General features: G+C 23.8%; 1 protein-coding gene across 2 annotated transcripts in view; it reads right to left on the reverse strand.

The window, feature by feature from the left end:
• LOC145845257 (phospholipase D1-like) overlaps positions 1–18539 on the reverse strand; it is a 33101-nt gene extending 14562 nt beyond the window's left edge. For both annotated transcript variants that reach the window (XM_082952683.1, XM_082952682.1), the window contains exons 1-16: positions 18437–18539; positions 17649–17739; positions 16775–16937; positions 16213–16341; positions 15422–15533; positions 14912–14977; positions 14509–14567; positions 13940–14053; positions 9748–9900; positions 8996–9145; positions 5579–5744; positions 3259–3397; positions 2272–2423; positions 1498–1659; positions 637–688; positions 235–281 (exon numbers count right to left, since the gene is read on the reverse strand). In XM_082952683.1, the coding sequence (XP_082808809.1) occupies positions 235–281; positions 637–688; positions 1498–1659; positions 2272–2423; positions 3259–3397; positions 5579–5744; positions 8996–9145; positions 9748–9900; positions 13940–14053; positions 14509–14567; positions 14912–14977; positions 15422–15533; positions 16213–16341; positions 16775–16937; positions 17649–17739; positions 18437–18481 (1800 nt within the window). In that variant the 5' untranslated portion in view covers positions 18482–18539. The remainder of the gene's footprint in view (positions 1–234; positions 282–636; positions 689–1497; positions 1660–2271; positions 2424–3258; positions 3398–5578; positions 5745–8995; positions 9146–9747; positions 9901–13939; positions 14054–14508; positions 14568–14911; positions 14978–15421; positions 15534–16212; positions 16342–16774; positions 16938–17648; positions 17740–18436) is intronic.
• Positions 18540–25781: the final 7242 nt, after the last annotated feature.

Raw genomic sequence — 25781 nt, forward strand, 5'->3', positions numbered from 1 at the left:
TAAAAAACGCTTGTTTATGTTTATACTTTATACTATTTTAAGTAAACTAAAATATTTTTTTTTACTTTAAAATCAAAATATTGGTGAAAATTTAGAAAAAATTGTTCAAAAAATAGTAAATTTTGAGAAATCTAAACAAAATACTCTAAAGAAATTGTAAAATAAAAGAGCATATAACTAATAAGTTATAAAATTGAAACATTGTCAAAAATATAAACATAAAATTTTCTAAACCTTTTTCAAATGCATCATTCTTTTGGTTTTGGATCTCCAAGACGTACCTGTTTAAAATTTAAATAAAATAAGTGAATAATAAGAGATATAGCCTATTCAGTTATAAAATACAACAGTTTATCTTTAAAATACTTTTTATGATCAAATAAATTGTTTTAAAATAAAATTTTGATGTTTCGAACATGTAAAAAAACAAAGTTTTAAAACAATATTTGAAAGTCAGTTAAGTTTACTAACTCAAACATTCAAAAAACAAACAACATAGTTTAAAAGTCATTGAACTCTGGAAATTCATGTGTATATGAAATGTTTGTATAAAGATTAAAACATGTTATAAATGTTTAAATAAAAATAAAACATGTTACAAAATTATTAAAACATAAATTTTAATAAACAAACTACCTAAAGCTGGTTTGGCTTCTTTCTCTGGAGGTTTTATTTCGTTTATTTCCTCCTAAAATTATTTTTATTTTTATCTTGAGTCTTTAAGCAAAAATTAATTGTTACAAACGTTTACTTGTTTAATCAGTGTTAAAGAACAAAATTCCTTACTTTTTAGTATTTTTTTAATGTTTACTTATAACAATTTCAGAGTAGTTGTAGAAATATTTGTTTTAGACACTTTTGACTCATTTTCTTTAATACCATAGAATTACATATCATAATGTGAACTAATAAGAAACGGAGTTGACTATTTACTTTACTTTTTTGTTACAATAAAAAGTATTAAAAAACCTTTGACAACAAATAATACTCAAAAATATTTCTCAAATATCAGAAAATAAATAATAACATTATATAAGCAAAAATTTTGACTTCATCTTTGAGCATATTAGTAGTCTGATAAATTAATATATCAATAACAAAAAATTAAATGGTAATCAAGTAAACACTATTTTTTCCCCAAATAAGTGGTCTAATCAATTAACTATTTAATAAATAAATAATAATATTTATTCTTCCAATGTTAGTGGTTTGACCAATTAATTAATTAAATAAATAACAAATATAATTAAATAATTACTTCAACTTCTTCCCTCCCCATATTAGTAGCCTGATCAATCAAATAATTATTTAATAATAAACAAATAATTCAAATAAATAAATACTTTAACTTCTTCTCTCTCCATATTAGTAATCTTATAAATTAAATAAATAATAAATAAAAATTTTCAAATTAAATATACAATTACTTTAACTTCTTCTTTCCCCATATTAGTAGTTTGATCAATTAAATAAATTAATAAATAATTAATTAATTACTTTAACTTCTTCTCTTCCCATATTAGTGGTTTGATCGATCAATCCAACTGCCATCATTCCCATCATAGTGAGTGGCATCGCTGATTTGTTAACTTTATCAGAATTATTTCCGTTAGATGGAGCATTTTCGTTTGACGCTGATTGTTTCTGCTGCTGTGCCAACTGTGAAATTATATTTTAAAAACTATATACATACTGTTAGAAAAAAATTTAATATTTAAACATAACTGTTAAAATATTTTTTTATATTTTGTCACATGTTTAGATAAATTGTTTGAACAAATAACACTTAAAAATAAAAGGTTAGAGGTGAAACAGTAAAGAATTTGGTGTTGATTGTTTTTGTTGTTGAGCCAACTGTTATGTTTTTTTTAAGTTAAAACAACCATAATTTGTTTTTTAGATGTCCCCTTTAAGTGTTTGATAATCCGATAAGTTAAAACAAAATATTTCATAATCAGTAGAGTACAACTGAAAAGCTAAAACTATTTTGTTTAATTTTAATTTCTCTATCAACACATTGTAAAAACATTTATTTGTTTTTGAGAGTTGAAAATATTTTAAGTTATTCATAAAAACAAAATTTTCTGAAAATTAAAAAAACTTATTAATAGCTTTCTTAACCTATTTATTGATCTTATTGAAACTAACATAATTTTATTTAAATTAATACCTCTTCCTCATCATATTTATGATTAAGATTTTTATTTATTTTATATATTTTTAAATCTTATATGTTCAAACAATTAATAATTTTGAAAAATTTTCAATTACCTCTTCATCATCATACTTGTGGTTAGGATCAATGTCCACCAATCTGTGACGATGATCGTCCCATCTTCCATAACACAAGTCAATTCCACCGATGAAAGCTATTGACTGGTCCACAATTACTATCTTTTCGTGATGCGCCCATAGTTGTGTGTCTGTGAAATGTTATGAAGATGATAAATATGCCAGAAAATAGGTTTAGAACTAACATAATTAATTTTAAACAAAAATATTAGAAATATCAATAATCTAAGCACTAATAATCAGTTGACTGTTTTACAACAATTTTGTTTTTATGATTCGATCATAATTGGGTGTCTGTCAAGTATTAGAAGATTAGTAAAAATGTAAAACAAATAACATTTTTATTACAAATAGTATATGGTTTTTCGAATATATATATATAAGCAAATAATAAAAGTTATTGGTTGGTCAACTGTTTCTAATTTCTCGCCCATTCCTTAAATGTAAATTTACAAATAAATAAATTCCTTAAATGTAAATCAAGCTAAAAGCTAAAAGTTTTTGTATTAGAGGACTATGTATAACTTAAATGTAAAAAAAGTAAAACATCAAGTTAACATATGACTTCAAAACAGACTTCAATATAAAGTTGTAATAAAGTTTTATATTGTCTATCTATAAACAAAAATCCGGGTGTCTTGTCACATGTATATTATTCAATAGTTACGCCATAAACAAACGAACAACCTAAGGCTAAATCTGGGTGTCTTATGTTGTGTATATCATGTGATAATTACATGACATAATCAAACAAACAACCTGGTGCAATGTCAGGATGTCTAATAACATGTATGTTAAGTGATAATGAAAAAATAATCATACAAATAACCTGGTGCAAAATCCGGGTGTCTTATGACGTGTATATCAGGTGATAATGACGTAATAATACAAATAACCTGGTACAAAATCTGAGTGTCCAAAGACGTGAACAACATTCAATAATTACGTCATAATGAAACAATTAACCTGGAGCGAAGTCCGGATGTCTTATGACGTGGATATTGGGTGATAGTGACTGCATGTGTTGCTTCATGTAACCAGAAGCTGTTGTTACTGTTCCCTTGATTTCTTTCCATACTAATATGTATACTTGGACCCCTTGTTTCTGTAAATAAACAGGTTATTAGGTGTTGTTTAACTTAATTAATTTCAATTTATATTTTTAAAGCTAAAATGTACACATTGACTTCTTGTTAGGTCATTATATACACTGTTTAAAAATTGTAACTATTTTAAGTTTTATTTCTAAACTAGTATCTACAATTCGACCACTTGTTTTATATATATGATAAACAATTGTTTTTATAGAGCTATTATACTTTTTCAAATTACTATGTATTTGAATTAACTTTTGTTATAAAAGTTATGACTTTCCAACTTATTGCTGAATTTATTTGGTAATTATTCATTATTCTATTTCTTTTTATTCTTATATATACACTTTTTCTATCATTATAAAAACATTAAGTAGTTAAATATGGTTGAGCTATTTTTTTTTTATTCATTTTTATTGTAGTTTTAATTTTATTTTGTTTCAGGATTAAAGTAAGCTTTAAATACTTATTTTTCATTCGGTTTCCATGTCAATTAGTAAGTAAACTTGTATTTTTTAAGGTTAGTTGTTATCATTAAATGAGTATTACAATTTAATTTTAACATGAACCTTACTGACTACAAAAGTGTAATAAAACCTTGGTGTTAAATTTTATTTGAAGTAAAAACTGATTTTATTAAAGAATATTTTTATTTGATTGTTTTATAGTAACACCAAGTAATAAAAAGAATTTTACAACTTAAGTTTTATTAAACAATAGTTGCAACAACATAATTTAATTTTTTCATTTCTTCAAACTTTTGATTTAACTTTTAAGTTCAAGTTTAAAATATCCATTATTTTTTGTACAACTATGCTTTAACTTAGAGACTAAGTAATCCCTGTTGCTAATAATATGACAAATATGAGTAAATATGAAATTATTTTAGTTTTTAAACTTGTATAGAAAACCAAAAACTTTCTTGTTAATTTCATAAATATAACTTTTAATGTAAAAACTTTACAATAAATATTATAATAAAACAAAGAGTTAAACTTATTGAATTTAACAACTGTTACTTAAAATAAACTTCCAGCAAAAGGTAAACAAAAAGTATAAAAACTTTTGTTTGTTTTTGACTGTGAGCACACAAAATATCTGCTTTTAAATCAATAAAATGACAAAACTCTTGTTCGTTTCCACAAAAATAAAAAGCAAAACTTAAAGTCGGAAAAAGTCTAGACTGGGAGTATCTTTTTATATTTAAGTTATTGACTTTTCCTACAGTGTGTATACTATATACACTTGTACATATTTTTTCCTTTTAAAAGGAACTTTTAATTATTTTTAATAAAAAGCGTAAACGTGTTTCCAAAAACAAATAAGTAAAAATGTTATACAGTATTTTCAGTTTACAAAATTACTAGTGTGAAATGTTTATTTTTTGATCAACAAAATAATTGTGACTCGTAAAATAAAAAAGAACTAACCAATATTCAATACAAGTAAATAAACACTTTCAATCTTTACAACTAATAATTCAAAAAAAGATATTATGTCAATGCTTGAACTTTTTTAAAACAAATTGAATACAGTTTTTAAAATTCGAAATAAAATTAAAACTGCCCAACAGCATATTTTTAGCTTTTAAACAAATTAAAGCTATCTTTTTTGTGTAAGTTATTTTGAAATGTGCTCTCAACTTAATTTTTAGTAAACCGAAGTGATTACTAAATAATCATAACCTTACTTTTTACCTTCAAATAGTTTTATTTAAAAATTAAGTGTAAGTTTTTAAAAGTACGCAGCTTCAAATAAAGGTTTTATGTACGCCAACTAGAAAATTTATTCTATACTGAGCATTTTGGGCAATTACAAACATAAAAAAATACTTTTATTAAAAAAAAAAAATTATTTGTTAAATTCAATAGGCAAGATATATTCAGACTTTTTAATCAATTGCATACTAAGCAAAAAACGTATTATGTTTACTAAATTTGTATGGCCTTTATCAGATAGGTTATTAAAAATAAATACTTATGGGTCATAAAAAATGCATGATGTTTTTTTTTTCTAAAAGCACTAAAAGCATTACCTCTAAAGCAAATCGTAAATAAAAAAAAGACTACATCTTATTTTATGTTAAGTAATTTGAGAGTTTGCAATCAATTAACTAGTTAATGAAACCATACAGATTTTAAGTGACTATAAACAAAGTATTCAAAGTATAACAAATACATATATAAACTAACAGCTTTCCTCTGCAGCAGCTTGTCCAATCTCCACTCGTCCGACGTTTCTATTGGTCGCTTCAGGTACAACTGCGGTGAAAAGAACCAATCGGTGATGAACACCTCCTCACGTGACGCTTCGATGGCGTCCGCAACCGCCGACATGTAACCTCGTCCGTCGACGAACCTGGGAGAAAAAAACAATTTAATTAACTGAAGCAAAAAGAAGTCTACATTAAATAAAATAAAAGTACGTTACCAATATAGTATTTATTTTATTATTTTTATTATGAACTATCCGCGTCCGTCGACATGTATCCGCGTCCGTCGACGAACCTGCGAAGAAGATTTTTATTAAAAATAATTTTATTAGCTGAAGCAAAAAGACGTCTAAGCAAAGTTAAATAAACAAACGATATTAAAATTTTGATTAAAAATTAAATTAATTAAAAAACGGAAAAGTTAAATAAATAAACGATAGCACTCAAATCAACAAAAACATCGTTAAGTAGTCAGCATGGCAGAAGCCGTGAGATTGATCACATAATCGAGTTGGTGATCATATGATCGAGTTGGTATGATCAACACTTTCGTTATCATTTTAGTAATATTTTATTATTCTAATAATTATATTTAATTATTTGCTACTGCTTACATGTAACCTTGACCGTCGACAAACCTAAGAGAAAAATTAGGAATAAGAAAAAGACACTTAAAAGTTTTCATTAGTTTTTACTTGATGTGGTAATTTTGGAAAATCTCGAAGATAGACAATATGGGACGCTTAAAGGTTGATATAAATCCTAAAAAATTATAATAAAAACCTGAAACAACCTTAATCTTATTTTAAATATTCATATTCCTCACCGCTTACTACTAAACATACTTAAATTAGTAATTTTGTAGTTCAGCTAAAAACTTATATATGTATATATATTGTTTAAAGTTAATTAAATTCAAATTATTTTTTTTTGCTTTGCTAAAGTCGTTTTGAAGGTATAGTTAAAAAATAATTTTTTGATTAGTATTAAAATAAAAAACTTGTGTAGAAATACTTGAGTTACTTTATATAGTCCAACTTAAACTTTATAATCATTTCTATATTAAATGTTATCAATGTTATAAATATATCAATGTTACTTCGATTTCAAATCGTTTTAAATTAACTTTTATTATATAATAATCAAAATTTTCAATGGGTGTCAAAATAAGTTCACTTATATTTCAACTTTTTTTAATGCTAAGTAAAGTTATATAAAAAATTTCTAGACTGTGCTAGTTTTATTCAAAATAAACATTTATAATAACAGGTGGGTGTTACAATAAACAAATATATATTATTAAAAGTATTATTTGAAATTAATAAAAATAGTAAATTTTAAATTATTTTTTTAGCTGTATGATAGCTGTATATTTAGCTCAATCTAAAAACTTATATGTTTAAATTCGTATCACAAGAACTTATAAATAAAATTTACAACTTTACAAAAAATTTTAACGTTCATAAAATATCTATAAAAGTTTTGTTACTATATAAATGTGAACATTGTAGAAACGATGCAAGAATTTTATACTGTTTTTATTTAATTTTATTTATTATTTTACCCTAAACTAGATGAAAGTATTAGTGCAAGGCAAGTTATACATAAATTTTAAAGTTTAATTAATTTAAAATACACAGTTTTTCAAACAGAGCTTTTTTTGTAAAAGTTTAAGAATTAAAAAAATATACAACAAAAAAAAAACTTAAAACTTTTTTTCTTTAAATATAAAAATATACAATATAATTGTATTAAGTCAACATTATTTTTTATTGCAAAATATATAAAATTAAAAACTACTTTTGTCAGCTATCAATTTTGTTGCATTAAACAAAAATAAAATGTTGCATTTAAATTAAAATTTAAGCATTAAAATGTTACAAAAAAACAAGTAGATAAAAACTAATCAAAAATGCCAAAAAAAATTTATTTAAAGGTATATCTTACAACTTTATAAGTTTAACAACTTTAAACCAATCGAGAATTTAGTGTTATACAAAAATGATGAATATAAGAAAATATTGTGCATAATATTTTGTATGCAAATATTAAACTCACAATACAAGCTTCCTTACTTTGATAAATTTACAAAATGTTGTAAAATTTTGTCTTCAAACATATTTTACACAAAACTAAGCATTTTTACTGATAAAATTTTATTTTAAGAACTTTTAAACGTTTTCTTACAAAAACTTGTTCAAAATTTAATATTATTTTTAAGCATATCATTGAATATTTTTATTCTTTTTATTTGATCACTTAGTTTTTATTAATTTTTTTATCAAATATTTTAAGCGTTAGCTTTGCATAGAAAGATTTTAAAAACTCAACAAGTTTTATTTACTACAAAAATTTGTACTGAAAATTCTTGTCAAAAGAGTGTTCAAACATTTTTTGAAAAACAACATTTATCTTATTACATGAAATTACGCATTTTTACTGATAATATCTAAGTTCTTTACAAAAAGTTTTAATATTTATTAATGAAAACATAAGTTATATTCTATTTTAACTCTTATAGCTGACTTAAGTTTCTTTATAAAATTTGTTTTTCATAGTTTAACTTGGTTTAATTTTATAATGAAGTAAATTATTTTGACTATTATTACATTATGTTTGAATGAGAAGGTGTATTGATTTTATTGGAAAATATGTTAAAATGATAAAATCTAATATTGTCTACTCACATAAGTGTAGATAAATTTCATTAGAAAATTTATTTTTAAAAAGTCCTTATATATATCAATAAAACCAAAATATCTATGAAATTTAGTTAATTTAGGCCTTGGTTATTTGAGGAAACATTTAATTTTATTTTGGTTCAGTATTAATAAAGCTGTACATTACTTTCAAACAATTGATAGAGTTATTTTCAAATCATATCTAAACACACCTAAACATTTTTGATAATTAAACTAATACATAACAAATTGTTCTATATTCTTCAAAAACTTTAAAATAAAAATTACGAGTAAGCTTGCTAAATTTAAAAAATTTTTAATTTAAGTTTTGAAACTAAACAGATTATGGAAAGTATTGTGGCAAGTAGATGAATATATTAAGTAATGGTATTTAAAACAAAAAACTTTTGACTTTTTGTTAAATTTAGACATAATCAATAATAGTGTAAATGTTTAAGAAAAATTATTGAAATAGATACAAAACACCTAGATTAAACTATAAACAATGTTAGAAAGTTATTTTTAAATATTAGCTAATAAAAAACGAACTATTAACTTTAAAAATTGATGTCAGTTAGTTAATTTTGATTTTACTTAATAGGAAAAAAACTATCTAACTAATCAGTGACAATGGGTATCGTTTCTCTGAGGAGCTAACTAACCAATAACAGTGATTTAACCTCAAATATTAACCAATAAGAAAGTATTAATCTTACCAATGACAATGGGTATCTTTTCTCTGAGGAGCGAAAGAGTTGAATCTCGTTTCCTCTTTGGTGATTTCCCCTCTAAACTTTTTAATCCTCATCTCAATAGCTTCTTGCCATTCCAGTGCTTTCCTCTCAGTCCAACAATTAATTAGCATCCTGTAAAAAATATTTTAAAAAATTACGTACGCTCAGCTTATCTAAAAACAAAAGAGTAATTGAAAATTCAAACAATTCACACCAGTTTTTTGTTGAATATACAATTTTAAATATTCATGTAAAAACACTTAGTTAGAATAACATAGTTTAACGAAAAATTTTCACACAAAAAAAAATAATTATTTTTCAGTAAAGAAAATGTTTATAGTTAAAAAATATTTTACACACTTAATTCTAAGAAAAACAAAAACAAACAACTGAAAATTGTTACAAGCCTGCAACATTTTATATTGTAAACTAATTTTTAATATTTGTAAAATAATTTTCACTCTAAAAAATGCTTGAAAAGTTTTTTACAATGTCAATTTTTATATTAAACAAATGGTTAGCAATCATAAATACCTTTTCAAATTGTTAAAGATGTACTTTGTTTTAACTTTTTAAACTTTTTGTAACCTATTTTGTTACTGAATATTAATTGCAAAATATAAACAATAAGAAAAAAACTTTTGATTGGTTAGTCAACAGTAGGTACTTATTATGTTTAGTAACTGTATTTTCAATTTACTAAGTATTAATAAATTATAACAAAAATAACAAACTCTCTAGATTGGTTGGTCAATAGTAGGTATTTCCTATCTTTGGTATCAGTAATTTTTACAGTCGTTCTACCATCAAACATGAAAACACCAGTCACAGTGTCAAGTTTTTTGCTGTCCAAATATGCTATGAATGTGTCTTTTACTACGAACCATCTGAAAATATAAACAAAACTAAAATTTAAACTTTTTTATTGTTTAGTTACAATATACCACATTAAATACTTTAATTTGCTATGAAGGTGTCCTATAAAACAAATCGTCTGAAAATTTTATATAACTATTTAGTAAGTCAATATACTTTGCAAATATACTTAAACTATAATTCTAAATGTAATCATTTTTAATCTTTGGACTCAGTTCATTTGTATTTAATATAGTTGCTACTTATTTAATCTTTAAACGCATCAATAGTTATGAGTGTGTCTTTTACTACGAAAGATTGAAAAAATATCTTAGATTTTACACTAACTAATCTTTTAATTATTTAGTCACAGTAAGTACTTTCTAAAGTTTAAGGTAGATTATGAATGCTACAAACCATCTAGAATTTTTATATAAATGTGCTAAAGATATTACAATATTAGTACAACAAGGACAGGGTAAGATTCTTATTTTCAATTGCTTGAAATTAAGTTATTAAAGTTTAAAAGCCAAAAAGAAATTACTAAACATTGAATAAATTGATTACAATAAACAATTCTAGTAAATAAAAACAAAATAAAACACAATAAACAAAACACAATAAAAATCTTAAATATTTATTTAGTTTATATTTTTTTAGAAACTTTAAGTTTAATTAGTTTAATTCACAAAAATTGGTGTTTATTGTCTTTTGATATACAAAAAAGTTTTGCTAACAATTCAATACCACTGATTTTAAGATTGGAAAAGTTTTCAAATAAAAAAAGTAGAAATACATATTTTTAACAAAAATTAAGAAATTGCTACTAAAATATAATTAAATTTTATATTTGCAAAAAAAAAAAGACTCATACAAAATATAATATACATAAATATGTTTCAACACCAAGAAACATTTTAAATTTTTTTATTAAATTTGAATATAACCTATACAAATGTTATTTAACTGTAAGCTACAGTATAAATTACTTAATTGAATTTATATACAACCTATAGAAATCTGGTCTAAATTTAGGCTTCATTATAAATTGAAATAAAATTTGTTATATTTAACATGTAACCTATAAATATTACGTAAAGTTCAAAACTAGTTTTCTCAAACTTATTGGTTTATCAGTTTGTGGAAATACATCTACCTATTTGGGAGAAATTTAAATTAAAGCTACATTTTTAAATCTTTATGTTGATATTTTCAGCGTACAGTGAACTATTTAAAAGGAGAAAATACAAATAAATTGACCATGAACTTAGAGAAGTAGTCGAAAATATTCAGTAATGAATTGTACTCAGTTTTGGGAAACCTCAGAAAACTTGAAAAAATACTTTGTACTAAATATTAACATATAACCTAAAAAATGTGTATATATGTGAACTTTTTTGAAAAGTTCTAAGTTGTTAAAAATCTTAGTCTTTTATTAAGAATGTCAACTACAAATCAGTTATGTTAAAAGGTTATTGACAACAATTTTGTTTAGACTTTCATTAGTAAAATTTTGCTTTGTATAAAATATTAAAGATTAGTTTTGAAAAAAAAATAACTCAAGTAGAAAAAAAAATTCAGCCCAATATACGAAAAATTATATTCCTAATAATTAAAGGTAATTTGACTTTCTTGAATTTATTGTCATTCCAAGCACAGCCTTTAAATATTAATCAACCGTATAATTTTTAGTGTTGTAAAGCTTGTATTGTTGAAACAAATTCCTTTTAATGCTAATGTTCCATTAATTACGTAAAACAATAAAACTACCAGGATAAACAAACAACAAATACACATTAAACAAACTAAATAAGTTGTTACATGGAAATTCAATTAAAAAACAACGCCAGTTTAAATATTTACATTAAAATTTACTTTAATGTTATGTTTTATTACCTTATAGCGATAGCAACAAAAAAGTATCTCATAAATTCAAAACTGTGTGCTTTTAAATCTAGTATTTTTTTAAATAAATAAAAAAACTGTACATGACTTTTTTATCAAAATTCATTTAACTTTTATTTCAATGTTGTATTTTATTACCTTATAGCGATAGCAACAAATAAAAACCTCATAAATTTAAATGTATACATTAAAATTCAATATTTTTCAAATAAATTCAAAGTAAAAGTTATGCATGACTTTTTTTATTTTATATTTAGATATTTTTTTACTTTAATTTTATGTTTTATTACCTTATAGCATTAGCAACGATAAACATCTCATAAAAATAAAATTAATACAATAAAATCTAAATGTTTTGAAAACAAATTAAAAAATTGTTAAATGTAGCTTTTTTCAATTAAAATTTTCTAATTTTTATTATACAAGTGCTGATTTAGTTTTGAGAAAATCAAAATTAAGTATAAAAAATAGGTATTATATGTAACAAAATAAACAATATATAATAATCAAACAAATGGCACAACCCTTTAAACTGGTCTTTGTTATATTAACCATCACTTCTATTGTTTAAGACAAAAATTTCTATTGAACTATTCAAATACTAATGTCAATAAACCCGAGTACAAAATATTTATTTTACCATATAATTTTTATTGTTCCTATTTATAGGTAGACAGTATTCCTTATATATTCTTTTATAATTTTTATTTTGAAAATATATAAAAGGATAAAACGTAAGCTTTATTGGTTGAAAGATAAACTTAAATTCCAAATAATAAAGTTTTGTTAGTTAGTTCAAAGAGCTTTACTAACTATATCTTTACAACTAAGTAAGTAAAATATAACTATAATAAAAAAAAAGAAAAGTTTATAAATTGACTAAATACTGTTTGAGTACATTTTGGTCAGTGTAATAATTTGAAAATTGTAACTTACATCTACCTTATGTTTAAGATATAGTTTTGAAAACAAAACATGCTTACTGCTTAAGCTAAGAAAAACGAAAGTTTTTTTTTTTTTAATTAAAAACATAATTTATTAGTTACAAATAATTTACGATAAACTTGTAATTGTAAACAAAACATATTTGTAACAAAAGTGCTAAATTAAAAACAAATGTAAACAAATACAAAAAACTCTTACCAAAGTATGTTTTGCGTTATAATATATAAATTTATACTTTTATACTAAATAGTATAATTTGTTATTGATATTAAGAGTTTTATTAAAAATATCATTTAAGTAGCAAAAAAATTGTTAAAAACTGTTTATGTAATACTTAAAAAATTTGAATTACGAAAACTTTAAGATATATTTTTAAAAATCCTTACAAGTCTTTTCAGGTTATAAAACTTTAATATTATGTTTATAATGTATGTTCTGTATATTAAAAAGTTATAAAATCAAAATCACTGCTCAACTGATAATGAGTTACATACAATTTTTCATAACAAAGATTTACATTACAAAGTAAAATTTTTAGTCTATTTTACTTAAAAAAAATATATGTCTACATTTTTTTTAAATATTGTGGTACTAAAATGTTTATATAAACATTTCCTTATTTCAAAACCATTTTATCTGATGAAATTTTCTAAACATACCTATTTACTAATCTTTGTCTTATTGCTACAAGTACTACATTATAAAAAAACTACTAGAATAATATTAAAAAATAATTGCATTAGGATATGATATTTTATGTATATTTATTTTTAACGTTTTATTTAAACATTTTTAAGCTATCAACTCATCTTTGTCCGATATTATTGCAACAATCACTACAAGAATTTTTTTTAATATACTTAGCTTAATTTTAATTAATATTTATATAAGACCTATAAAATCATATCTGCCCGATATTATTACATGAATCACTACAAGAGAACATAATTTATATTCAATTTAATTTGAAATTAATACTTTATACATTATTAATAAAATTAGTAACCTATCAAACCATCTCTGGCCAATGTTATTGCAACAACCATTTACAATTACAAATTATATTTTTATATGTTTAATTCATAATAAATAATATTTAGTTTTAATATAATAACATTTACTTATCAACCCATCTCTGACCGATATTATTGCAACGAACAATTACAACTAATTCTTTTTTAATAGTAGTAAATAATATAATATTATTTAATAATTAATTACCTATCAACCCATCTTTGCCCAATATTATTGCAACAATCGCTACATGGGAACATTCTTCCGAGGAAACTCAGAGATATTTTGTGGGATCCCGTCTGTTTCTGAATAACCCCTTCACTGTAAAAAATAAAAAAAAGTATTGTATGTGTTTTTTTGCATTTGTACGCTTAAACTAAACATGTTCACTGTACATACTTGTTTCTGAATAACTATTTTCAACAGTATTATGAGAAACAATTTGATGATTATGTTTTTTTTTTCAATTTATATTTTACAACGTTAATAAAATATGTAAATTTCTACTTCTGAATAACTCTCCTACTGAGAATATTGAAATATTACAAACTTATCAAACATATGAAGAAAAGTTTTTACTGCATTCAACTGTAAAAACTAATATACTAAAGTAAAACTATAATTTTGTTATTCTTTTGCAACTATGGAAAAATGTTTAAATTAGTTAAGCTACTTACTTATTTAATACTATCAATAGTTACTTGTATTTAGAAGAAAAAATTAAAGGATAAATTAATCAAGTTCAAAAAGATGATTAAACTGCAATGAAAACTCACATGGCTTTATCTCCTAAATCATCGATGAAAGAAATTTTACTGATTCCAAAAAACTTTTTCTGTAAAAAATTGAATAAAACTTTCAACTTAGAAAAAAATCAGTTAAGACTACTTAATTTTAAGCAAATTTTGTTACAAATTTTACAAGTGCACAATAAATATTTTTTACCATCAAACTAAATATTATTTATAAAAAATTACAGTTTAGTTATAAAGAAATTGCATAATTTTAATAAAGCTAAGTCTTAGTCTATAAAATTTTGAGAAAAACTAGAACTATTAATTCAAAAATATTTCTTAAAAAAAACTAACAGTAGCTATGTGGGCTCTGCAGTTTTTGGTAAAGAAATTATTAAAACTAATGGTAGCTATGTAGAAAAGTTATAATACAAATAAAACTAACAGTAGCTATATGGGCTCTGTAAGCTTTATTTTTCACCATTGCATTGATGTATTTCTCCAAAAGATCCTAAAAAATTGTAATTTCTAAAATATAAAATAATATATCATAAATTATCATTTTACTTTAGTCTCATACCTTATTCAGCTTCTTAAATTATATTAAAACTTGGTGTGGTGCTAAAAAATATGTATCTTTAATTATAAAAATGGTATATTTTTAATTTCACTTAATTGTAGTTTTATAAGATACATTGTTCAGCCTGTAGACTTCAGTAACTTTAGTATGTTTTTTATTATTATTTAAGTCAGCAAAACTTTATTAAAAAGTGCATTATTTTAACATGATAAAAACTAAACATTTTGATCGTAAACTTTCACGAATTTTGTGTAATTTTTTTTGTTTAAATTTAATTAAACTCAAAGCCTATTCTTTATCAAATTTTCAAGAGTAGATTTGTTTGTTTTAAACTAAAAGTTTGCAAACAAAAAATTATGTTCTAATAAACTAAACCTTTCTCTTATCAATACCCTCAGTAGTGATCGTATATTCAGGTCTCATTGGAAAGCTTGGTATCTTGACAACGTCTTTGGCACCTCTGAACGTTTTCCTTCTTATGCGATGCCTGTTTGTTTTATAAAAATTTGTATCTTTTAAGTTTGGTATGCGTAGAATTTCTTACAATAAACAACAAATTGCAAAACCAATATTTTTTTAAGTGACTATGTACTTATTACATGGGGCTTCAAATAAAGTAACTTTGTACACTGATTTTATATTTTGATGCTATGTTTGACTAACCTCTTTAACTTTAAAATATTTATAACATCCCTTGTTAAGTAAGTTAAAGAGATTTTTAGATAAATAAAATCTAATCTTTCAATAAAAAAAAAAACATTTGTGACCTGACATTTTAGAATGAAAATTATTTTATTTTTATCTTAGTTTTGTCTGTTTTTAGCATCTAAAATAAAACTACACAAAAATTATTTTGTATACCAAAAGAAGATATTTACCATTTAAAATTTACTGTTTTAAAAACAATAACTTGTTTATAGATAGTTTAAAAAACAAAAGTTCTCTTAATTTAGAACTTATCATTAAACATGTGAAATTAATTTCTAAATCTGATTCAATATGCATTCATAACTACCATAAACAAATTTCATTTATACAATTTCATACAAAAAACTGTTTACTTCAAATAGGTCGGTGAAATTAAATATATAATGCCATTTTAAGTACAAACTATTCTTCTCAAGTGAAAGTTAATTTACTTACACAAACTTGTTAAAACAACTTACTTTTTAGTTGGAATTGGTATTTTAGATGTCATTCTGTAGGCAAGTATTTTTTCATGTAGTTCATTGAAATGCTTGTATCTTCTGTAGATTTTCCAACTGAATTTACCATGATTTACCTCTATTGTATACCTGTTTTTATTTTTATAAATTATAAACCATTTACACAATTTGTTTTTATAAATAATTTAATGAGTTACTTCTATTGTATATCTGTGTGTTTATCAAATCTTTATTTTGCTGGTTTATAAACTCTAAAGGATTATTTCTAATATAAACCTGTATAAGAAGACTGTTTTTGACTGTAAATTATCTTGATTGTGAGATCATATAACACTAAAAATAAATAGGTATAGAACAAAAAAGAAAATAACAAACAAATAAGGATTGAGACTTTAAGATATAAGTACAACTATATAACAGTACTAACCATAAAAAAATACTTATTTATTTATCAATAAAAAAACACATATACAGATTGAGGCATTTTTATCTTGATTATGAGTTCATATAATAAAACAAATAAGTAGGTAAATATATATTCAATAACAAAAAGTCAACTCACAAATAAGGATTGAGACTCCTTGAAGACTGTTTCTGAACATCAACAATCTTTATTGTGAGATCGGCTCTCGGTATGAAGATCGAATCTGCTCCAGTGATCGCGGAAATTCCCATCTCTCCAGTTCTGTATGCAGAAGAGTATGGGATCTTGTCCAGTTTGAAGTCTGTAAGATGAAACTTTTGTTTAAAAAAAAAATAAATTAAAAAACTAGTGATTATAAGTTCTGTATGCAGATGAGTATTGTATGTTGTCCAATTTGAAGTCTGTCACAAAACAATGAAAATAAATATATTGAAAATTTAAAAACATAACTTGAAGAAAAAGCTAAACCAAGTTTGAAGTCTGATATTAATAAATTCTTGAAATTAAAATGTATTTTTTTGCAACTATTCTAATAATTTATAAAGGTTAAGAATTTCCTAAAATTTCAAGTCATTTAATAATTTGATTGGTTTTTTTCTTAAAAGATTAAAACTAAAACTTAGACAACATTTAATTTTTCAAACGCCAATAGTTGGCAAAATTTGAGACTAAGAACAAAACTATATGCTTGATTTGTAAGGTTAATGTAAATATTATAAACAGTTTCTAGTAGGTTAAAAAGTTTTTAGTGGTGACTATGCAGTTCAATTACATTTTTACTTGTTCTTTTTATAAGTTTCATATAAAGTGTCAAAAATAAATGTGTACAAATCTTACAAGTCTTATAATATCTTTAAGTACAAAAAAAACCTTTAAAATATAATTGTTCAGACTAAAGCTGCTTTAAACTCGCATAAAAATGTGAGCTTTATTCTAAAATACAACAAGTTTATACAGAAAAGAAACAATTTGCTGTTTTTTTATAAAAAAAAAGCCTGTTTGAAATACATACTGATAAGTGAGATTGGGTTTGCATTTTTAACTTCATTTTTATTTTGGTCATCATCATCACTTAAAATTACTTCTTCTGTTTCTGAATTGATCTGTAGTTAAAAGTTAATTTTTTAATATACTATTTTATTTTACTTATGTTTTTGAAACACACGTGTTTTTTTTATACTTTTAATGAAATCTATAGTGGCAGTGTGTTTTTATATTGATACAAATTTCATAAATTTAATGCCCCCACTGTATTTTATTTGATTTAACGTCAAATGTTAACTTAATTGACTAATTGACTTAATGTCAACAATTTTTTGTTTAAGTAACATGAAAAAATAAAATTTGAAAATGAATTATCTGCAAAAAGCAACTTTGAACTAGTTTTAGATGTCAACACTATAACTAATTATAATGTTTATATATTTCTAGCCTATGTCAAGAGAAACAGTCAATTTTCTCAACTTGAATTCAATAGATAAAAACAAATTTATTAAATTACAATATTTTTATAAAAAATGTTGCACTCAGTAATTAATGAGATTAAAAATTGTTTTATAACAAAAAATTAAAACTAACAGCTTTATGCTTTTTATTTTTAAACTTGCAGCTAACTCAAAAAAAAAACAACTCAATGTACTTTTTTTTGAGTTTAATTAAAACATTTTAAAAACATTTAAAACTATGCTTAGTTGTTTGAAAATTTATTGAAATTAAAACTTTGAATTATTGGTACTGATATTGTTATTTAATTTAATTTTTTATTGTTTATCATTGTTTAAACTATTTATAACAATTTACCTCAACTTGAACATCTTCTACTTTTGTGCTTTCACCTCCTCCCATAACTTGATAAAAAATTAATAAAAATAAACAATATTTAATGAGCTAAATATTAAACAGTTTAAATCCAACTTAATATACAAACTTTTTTTTGAAGATTTTACAACTAAATGTTAAATAATAGTATGAATTACACTTTATGAAAAGTTTAACTGGTGGAATTGAGCAATCTTTTAATAAAATAAACATAAAATCAAAATATATTCAAAAAATACCTGGGAATAAGACTAAATCTAATATATCCATCATCCTGACCAATACACAAAAACTTTTTTTAAAATGTCAATAATAAAAAAAAACATATTTTTACCACACTAATTAGACCAATAACATAGTGAACAGCCTAATTTGTTGATAGCTTTCACTGATGTTCTAATTAGCTATTTAATTTTATTACTACAAAAAAACAAACAAGATAATTTTATTAGTAAGACAATAAGTTAATTGGTTCATTCAACAGTATACAAATTTAATGTTTTAAAAGTTGTAAAAAGAAATTAAAAGTTTTCTATGCTTTCACAGTTTATTTAATGTATTTTAAATTTTGCAAACTAAATAAGTTAAACTACTGTATAAGCAATCAACAGAAAATTTGTTACAATTAATAGCTACATGATAAAGACTTAAAAATTAAAGGTTCAGTTAAAATTTCATAATTTAAAAGTATTTTACAGTTTAAAATTTGTTTTCTAATTTTAATAATACTCTAACAAAAAATGTAAACTGCTTAATTTGGGTAGCTGCCAAATTTGCACAAGCCTAAAAAATTTCACAATAGGACAAAATTGCACAAGTGCACAAAAATACTTTTGCATGAAGGGTCACTTTTGCACAAGCAGACAATTTTGCAGGGAGACATTACGCATGGTTGAATATTTATTATTATTTTTCATAAATTTAATATTTTATTTTTGTTACCCCCAACATTTATTCTTGGTCGGTAGCTTTTTTAGTGTTTTTTTATTATTATTAATTTTTTTACCTTTAATTTTTATTTTTATTATTTTTTTTATAAATGTTATCCCTAACCCTCAGTCAGTAACTTTTTTTTATTCTTTTTGTTTTTTTAATAATTATTTTTTAGTATTTATTTTTTTTTTTTTACTCTTGTGCAAATATGTAACTTGTTCAAAAATGACCTTTGGTGCAAAATTGTCATCGTGCAATTTTGTTCCCTTGTGCAATTTATTAACCTCATAAAATTTTGTCTTTTTGCAATTTTGACCTGTTCTCTTAATTACCCATACTGTATGGCAACCATTAAATGCGCATAACGCTTTACCAATTAAGTACAAAATATTGAGAATGTTTTTTTGTCTTCTAAATAATTTTCTGATTTCTTTGTACCCATCATTCCGATCACACTGACAAAAACTAAACAACAAACTACCAAACTAATATATGCACTTATTTCTGTAGCAGTTTAAAAATTAATATTTTAAGTATTAGTTTTATAATTGTATTAGTATATGTGTAAGCCACTGGGTATAAAACTTTCAAAATTTAACTTAGAAAGTTTTTATAGCTGTTATTAGGACCAATAACCATCAGGCCACTTTTAAGACATTTAAAACAAAACTAAACTGTTTGGTCTAGGCATAGGGTTTCTTATGAGGAATATGAAAACTCTTTGAGTTTAAAGTTGCAAGATCACATACAAGTAATCAACATATTTACCAAAAAAATTAAGATATATAATTATGTATTTGGTTTACATAACACTATATCAAGTTTATCTAAGAATATTTCTTTCATTTTCTAAAACCTAGAAAAATGTGAAATTTTTAATAAAAATAGCTGCATATCAATTCATAACTTTTATCCAGATGTAAACTCAGCAATATGCTTGGAAAAATGTAACAAATAATAATAGCTTGTGGTTTAAATAAAAATTTTATGGTTGAGCGAGTACTGTACCAAATTGTAAACACCTGAACTAGTTGGCTAAATTGGCTTTTGACGGCTATTAAAGTTAAAATCAAAGGTTGTTTTAGCTTGAAAATTGCTACCTTAGTAAATCATAAAAGTCTGAACTGATTACAGTATACATATATAGTTCAATTAAATTTTAAACAAATATTAACGCGATATAGTTTTAAGTTCTATTTTATTCGGTAAAACCATCACACAAGCATAGTAGTTCATAAAAAAAAATTCAATCTAAAAAAGGTTAACCTAGTTTTAAGTTTAAGAACTACAGGATCCATATATCTGATACATAGCAAAAAGAGAGTTAAAACTATAAGTTTTAAATGTCACAAAATGGTCTAAAAACGGTGTAAATAGTCATTTTTACTATCACTGCAACCCCTAACCTTCTGTCAGTATTTTTTACTTTTTTTTTTTTACTTTCGTGCAAAAATGACCCTTCGTTGAAAGTGACCGTTCGTGCATTTTTAACTCTTCGTGCATAAGTGTCTCCGAGCATATTTGTCCTGTTCCACACTTAACATTTTAACATGCTTATAAGTTCTTTGACCTGAAATTTAACTCTGCTGAATAGATACTTTATGTACAGAAATTTTAACATTTTAAGGCAGAAACTATTCTATTTGAATAAAATGTACAATTTGAAAGTCCGCTCTGCGGTGAAACTAAGTAATTATTTTTTTCAAAGATAATAAATTATTAAAAACTAAAATAGTTTAGGATATATAAAAATATTTTATGTTTTAATTTAACCATGTCAATTTAGTCCACTAAAAAAATCAGCTTAGTTGTTAGTATTCAAAAACACTTTTAAAAGCTTTCCTGTAAATTTATTCGGTTTCAATTAAGTTTAGCTGCTAATACTTTAGCATTACTATGAACTTGTTCACAAATTAAAAGCAGTACTGTTTCCAAAACCTTTTAACTACAATAAGTCCATATCAAAAGATTAGAAAACTATACACTTTTTCAAACCTTAAAGCTTTTGCAGCATTTTGCGCCTACTTTATTCTTTACTTGTCGTCATATTCTAACGAAGTTTTCTTATAGGTGTTTTATAGGTTAAAGCTGTTTTTTAAAATTATTTTTTTGAAATGAGAAATAAAATTATATCTAAAACAGCAATGTTTAAAAACAAAGCTTAAAAATATGATTCAAACAATCTGATAGCATATTTTATTCCTTAATTGCAAAATTAGCAGACTTGCACTAGAGTATTCGTGAAACTTATCATTTAGCTATAATAAAAAATCCGGTTTAAACAATAGAAATTTCTTTACTGTAAATCATTAATCATTTGTGATTACTTTATGTCAATAAGATAATAAATTGTAATTTTATAGGTTGTAGTATAATTAAAAGTTCATAATTTAATAGTAGAAGGTATTAGTTAAAGTTGATAAAACAGGTGGACCACTTTGTTTGTTTTAAGGGATTAGACAAGAAGTTAATACTTCGGAATCGTAATTAATAAGTATTTTAAGCAAATGAAAATTTTATGAAAACTAGAATGATTTGGTGCCAAGTAATGAACTTTGAAAAGTTTGGTGCTAGTTGTTGCTATCAAAAATTTCATTCAGATTTAACATTTGGATTGTAGTTTATAAATAATATTCAAAGTTGAAATAGTTGTTGGTTTGTAAACAAATGAATTATAGATTATTAATAAATAACAAATGATATATATATATATACGTTCATAACCCTTCCTATAGTAGTTCTAATTAAAAGTTGCAGTTATAATATTATACCAGTTAGTTTCTATCAGAGCAGTTATTACAGATTGAGAATCATCTGCTAACTTATTTTTAACAAATTTCTAAGACGGTTAGAAATAAATCAGTCTATAACTTATACAAAACAGACTTTATTAAAGTTTTCATCCTTTTTCACAAACAACATCAAATAAAAAAAAACTTCATTTTTGAAATAGTAAATAAAATACTTAGAAAACAAGAACTTATAGACAAAACTGGATTTTATATATCTGAAGTTTAAAAAATCAGTAACACAAGCTTTGTAATCTAAACTTTTCAAAATTGGCATAATTTTTCGAACACTCAAGCATCAAACCCAACATTGAGAGTGAAATTATTCAACAAGTCGAAATTGAAGAGCGAAAAACAAAACAAAAAGCAAAATTTGCAAAAAAAAATTCACTGAACATTTAAGCGTGCAACAGGCAGACGTACTATTTCCAGGAACTGCATCAGGATCTGCATCAGGAACTGCATCAGGAACTGGATCTGCATCGGGATCTGCATCAGGAACTTCCGCAGGCCAAGCGGGAACTTGCGGCCAAATTACAGCGAGTCCATCTGGAATTGGCGGGAAATGCTCATCGTACTGAAATTCGTATACGTAACAAAAGTTGATTCTACGGATGTCTTCGGGACTGGCGGGCCAGACTGGAACTCTCGGCGGTCTTCTGTTGGCTTGGTTGGGAGTTGGCGGGAAGTTGTCGTCGTACAAAACTGAATGCGCGACAGAGTAATTGATTCGGCGGATCTTTCCCTGGACCCGTCTCAGGACATCACGCATCTTTCTCTGGGTCTCCAAGGCAACACGCATCTCTCTTCGGACCCGTCCTAGGATGTCACGGATCTCCATCTCAAGATCGAGGTAGAAATCAACAGACCGAGTTAGCCTGCGCATCTGATCGAGAATGTCAGCATAATCTTCGTTTGCCATCTCAATTCATAAACAAACTAGATAACTCCTGAAAACATAAGAAGTAAAAGAATGAAAGCTTTTTTAAAGTTACAGAAAATTTAAAGAAATATTATGAATAATAGTATTTTTACGGTCCACAGAAGATCAAGTAAAGTTTTGTAGGTTCGAAACGTAAATTAGTATTGATCAAAGTATTTTAATGAAGTCTGGAATAAAATAATAACCATTTTTAAGAGTACACAGTTTTAAGTAAATAGTTGGTGCTGATATTAATTGAAGACAACTTGAAACATTAGATAAACTACTTTTTAAATGTTATTTGTATCATACTGTCAATAAAAGAATTACTTTACATTAAAATTAAATTACCAAACTAAACTATTGTTTTTAATAGTTAGAAAATTTATTTCAAATGCCAATTTTATTTTCATTGTTTTATATACATATACTTAAAAATTAATCAACTGATATCTGTGTTTTTTTCTCATAATTACTTCATGATCAGTCAAAATAAACCATTTACTAATGAAAAACCTTTTTGGTTTATATTAGCTTTAATCAAAAGCACAATTGTCTATAACCATCTTAGTAAGTTTTTAGCTGAAATTTGAATTGCAAAATGTTCTTTTTTGAACTTAAAATCGTCTGAATTTAAAAATAAAATTTAAACATATTGCAAAAATTGTTTTCTGCATTTATATGTAATGTTTTCATCAAAATATTTCATTTTTTGCTTGAAAAGGTCGCAATCTCTTGCCACCGAAACCGGTTGCGAATAAATTATACAATTTACATAAATCTATTTACTTTATTATTAGTCAAACAACAATTTATTAAAATATTTATGTTTCTTTTTGAAATTATTATTTTTATTTCCAGTAAGTTGTCATACTTTCAATCAAAAGTATAATTTATTATAAATGCTCTATTTTAAACGCTAACTAAAAAATGTTAAGAATATTTTAAAACTTTCATATATTTTATTAAATTTTTTCGTTGTAAAAGACATTATATAACTAATTATATTTCTGGTTTTCTTATTTACTTACACAACATACATATGTGTGTTATTAAAATATCGTTCTTAATATTGAGTTTTAGACGAAAAAAATTCTTTTATGGACAAACTACATTTCTAACCTAATTTTAATATTCCTATAATTCCAAACGATTTATAATTATTTGTTTAATACAAGTCAAAAATATTTTTAAAAGTTTTGTTCAAGCATTTATAAAATTTATGCTCATTGAAAATGGTAACCATAGATTATAACAAAAACATGCTTTTCTTATAAAGATATAATACTTCTCATACAAATCTATGAAAAAATTGAGAAACCTCACTCAAATTTAAAGTATTTTTACTTGAGTGATTGTCTAGGCTTATTACTGTTTTCAGATATACTGATCATGTTTTTGTTCCAAATTCTTAAATTTATATATTTACAAACTTTTATACGTAAAATGCACAAATTTTTTTAAAACAAGAGTTTGTTTTTACATTTTTGTAATAATATTATAAGTGCAATGATGATTAAACTGTTTAATTTCTCTAATTTTTTTTTTGGTAAAATAAAAGTTATAACCTGAATTTTTTTTTCGATTAAACCTTATAAACCTTATAAAAAAACTTAAGAACCTTATAAAAAAAATCAATATCAAATATAAAAGTTGTTTAAAGTAAGCTTTATATATCTAAAACTTACATTTATTTGTAAAGCCGCTGTACAAAAGCTTTTATTTTTAACTATATTAGAAAAACTTCATGTTTATAAACTATTAATAAAAAATATTTGTACTTACTTCAATAACTTGATAACAGAGATATCTTTAGTTTTAGTTTACGGTGTTATCAAAGCAATTCAAGCACAATTTTTTTCTTAAAATAAATATGTTTTGACATTTAAGGAGTTTTTAATATTTAGTTTGCAAATTAAATAAAATTTCGAAAGTTTAGGAACCATTTTATAACTTAGTAAAATTTATTCTAAATTAGGGTTGGGAAAAACTTGTAGTGACTTAAGTGACTTACTAACTTACAACTTTATAATCTATAACATTAAATATAAATTGTTACATGTCTTTCTGTTTGCATTGTTGATCGTAAATTCGAGCTATGTATTTTATTAACTTTAATCTTTAATATATTTACTTTTTGTTCTTAGGTAATATAAATGTAAACTAATAGGTTATAACTAGCTTATCAAAATTCATATTGTTTTAAATTAATAAAGCTAATAAAGTGAAAAAAACATAATGAAACACTTAATTGTAACATTAAGTCTAAGAGTTTACTTCTTTTTTTAGTTACAATAACTGATTTTTAAATACAAAATAAAATGATCAAAAGTATATAGCAGACACTTTTGAAATCACCAATATAAACAACTTAAAAACTTTATACTTTACACATTTTTATATAACTAACATTTTTTCATGTGTTTAATCTTACGCTTTTTAGAATTAAATTGAATGTTACATTTTTAATTGTTATATCACAAAGTTTGTTTTAAACAAATAAATTAAGTTCTCCTAACCTTCGTTCTTAAAGATTTTTAATGTTTTTGTCTAAATAACTTCGAATGATTATACATGCAAATTTACAAAATCTAGAAACTCTGGTCTTTTTTCAGATAGTAACATTATTTTGTTTCATTGAATTTATTCCAAATGAAGTTTTATTTTTATGTATAAAACTAGC

The sequence above is a fragment of the Thalia democratica genome, chromosome 9, assembly GCF_965202585.1.
Source record: "Thalia democratica chromosome 9, ktThaDemo2.hap1.1, whole genome shotgun sequence".
Classification (NCBI taxonomy): domain Eukaryota; kingdom Metazoa; phylum Chordata; class Thaliacea; order Salpida; family Salpidae; genus Thalia; species Thalia democratica.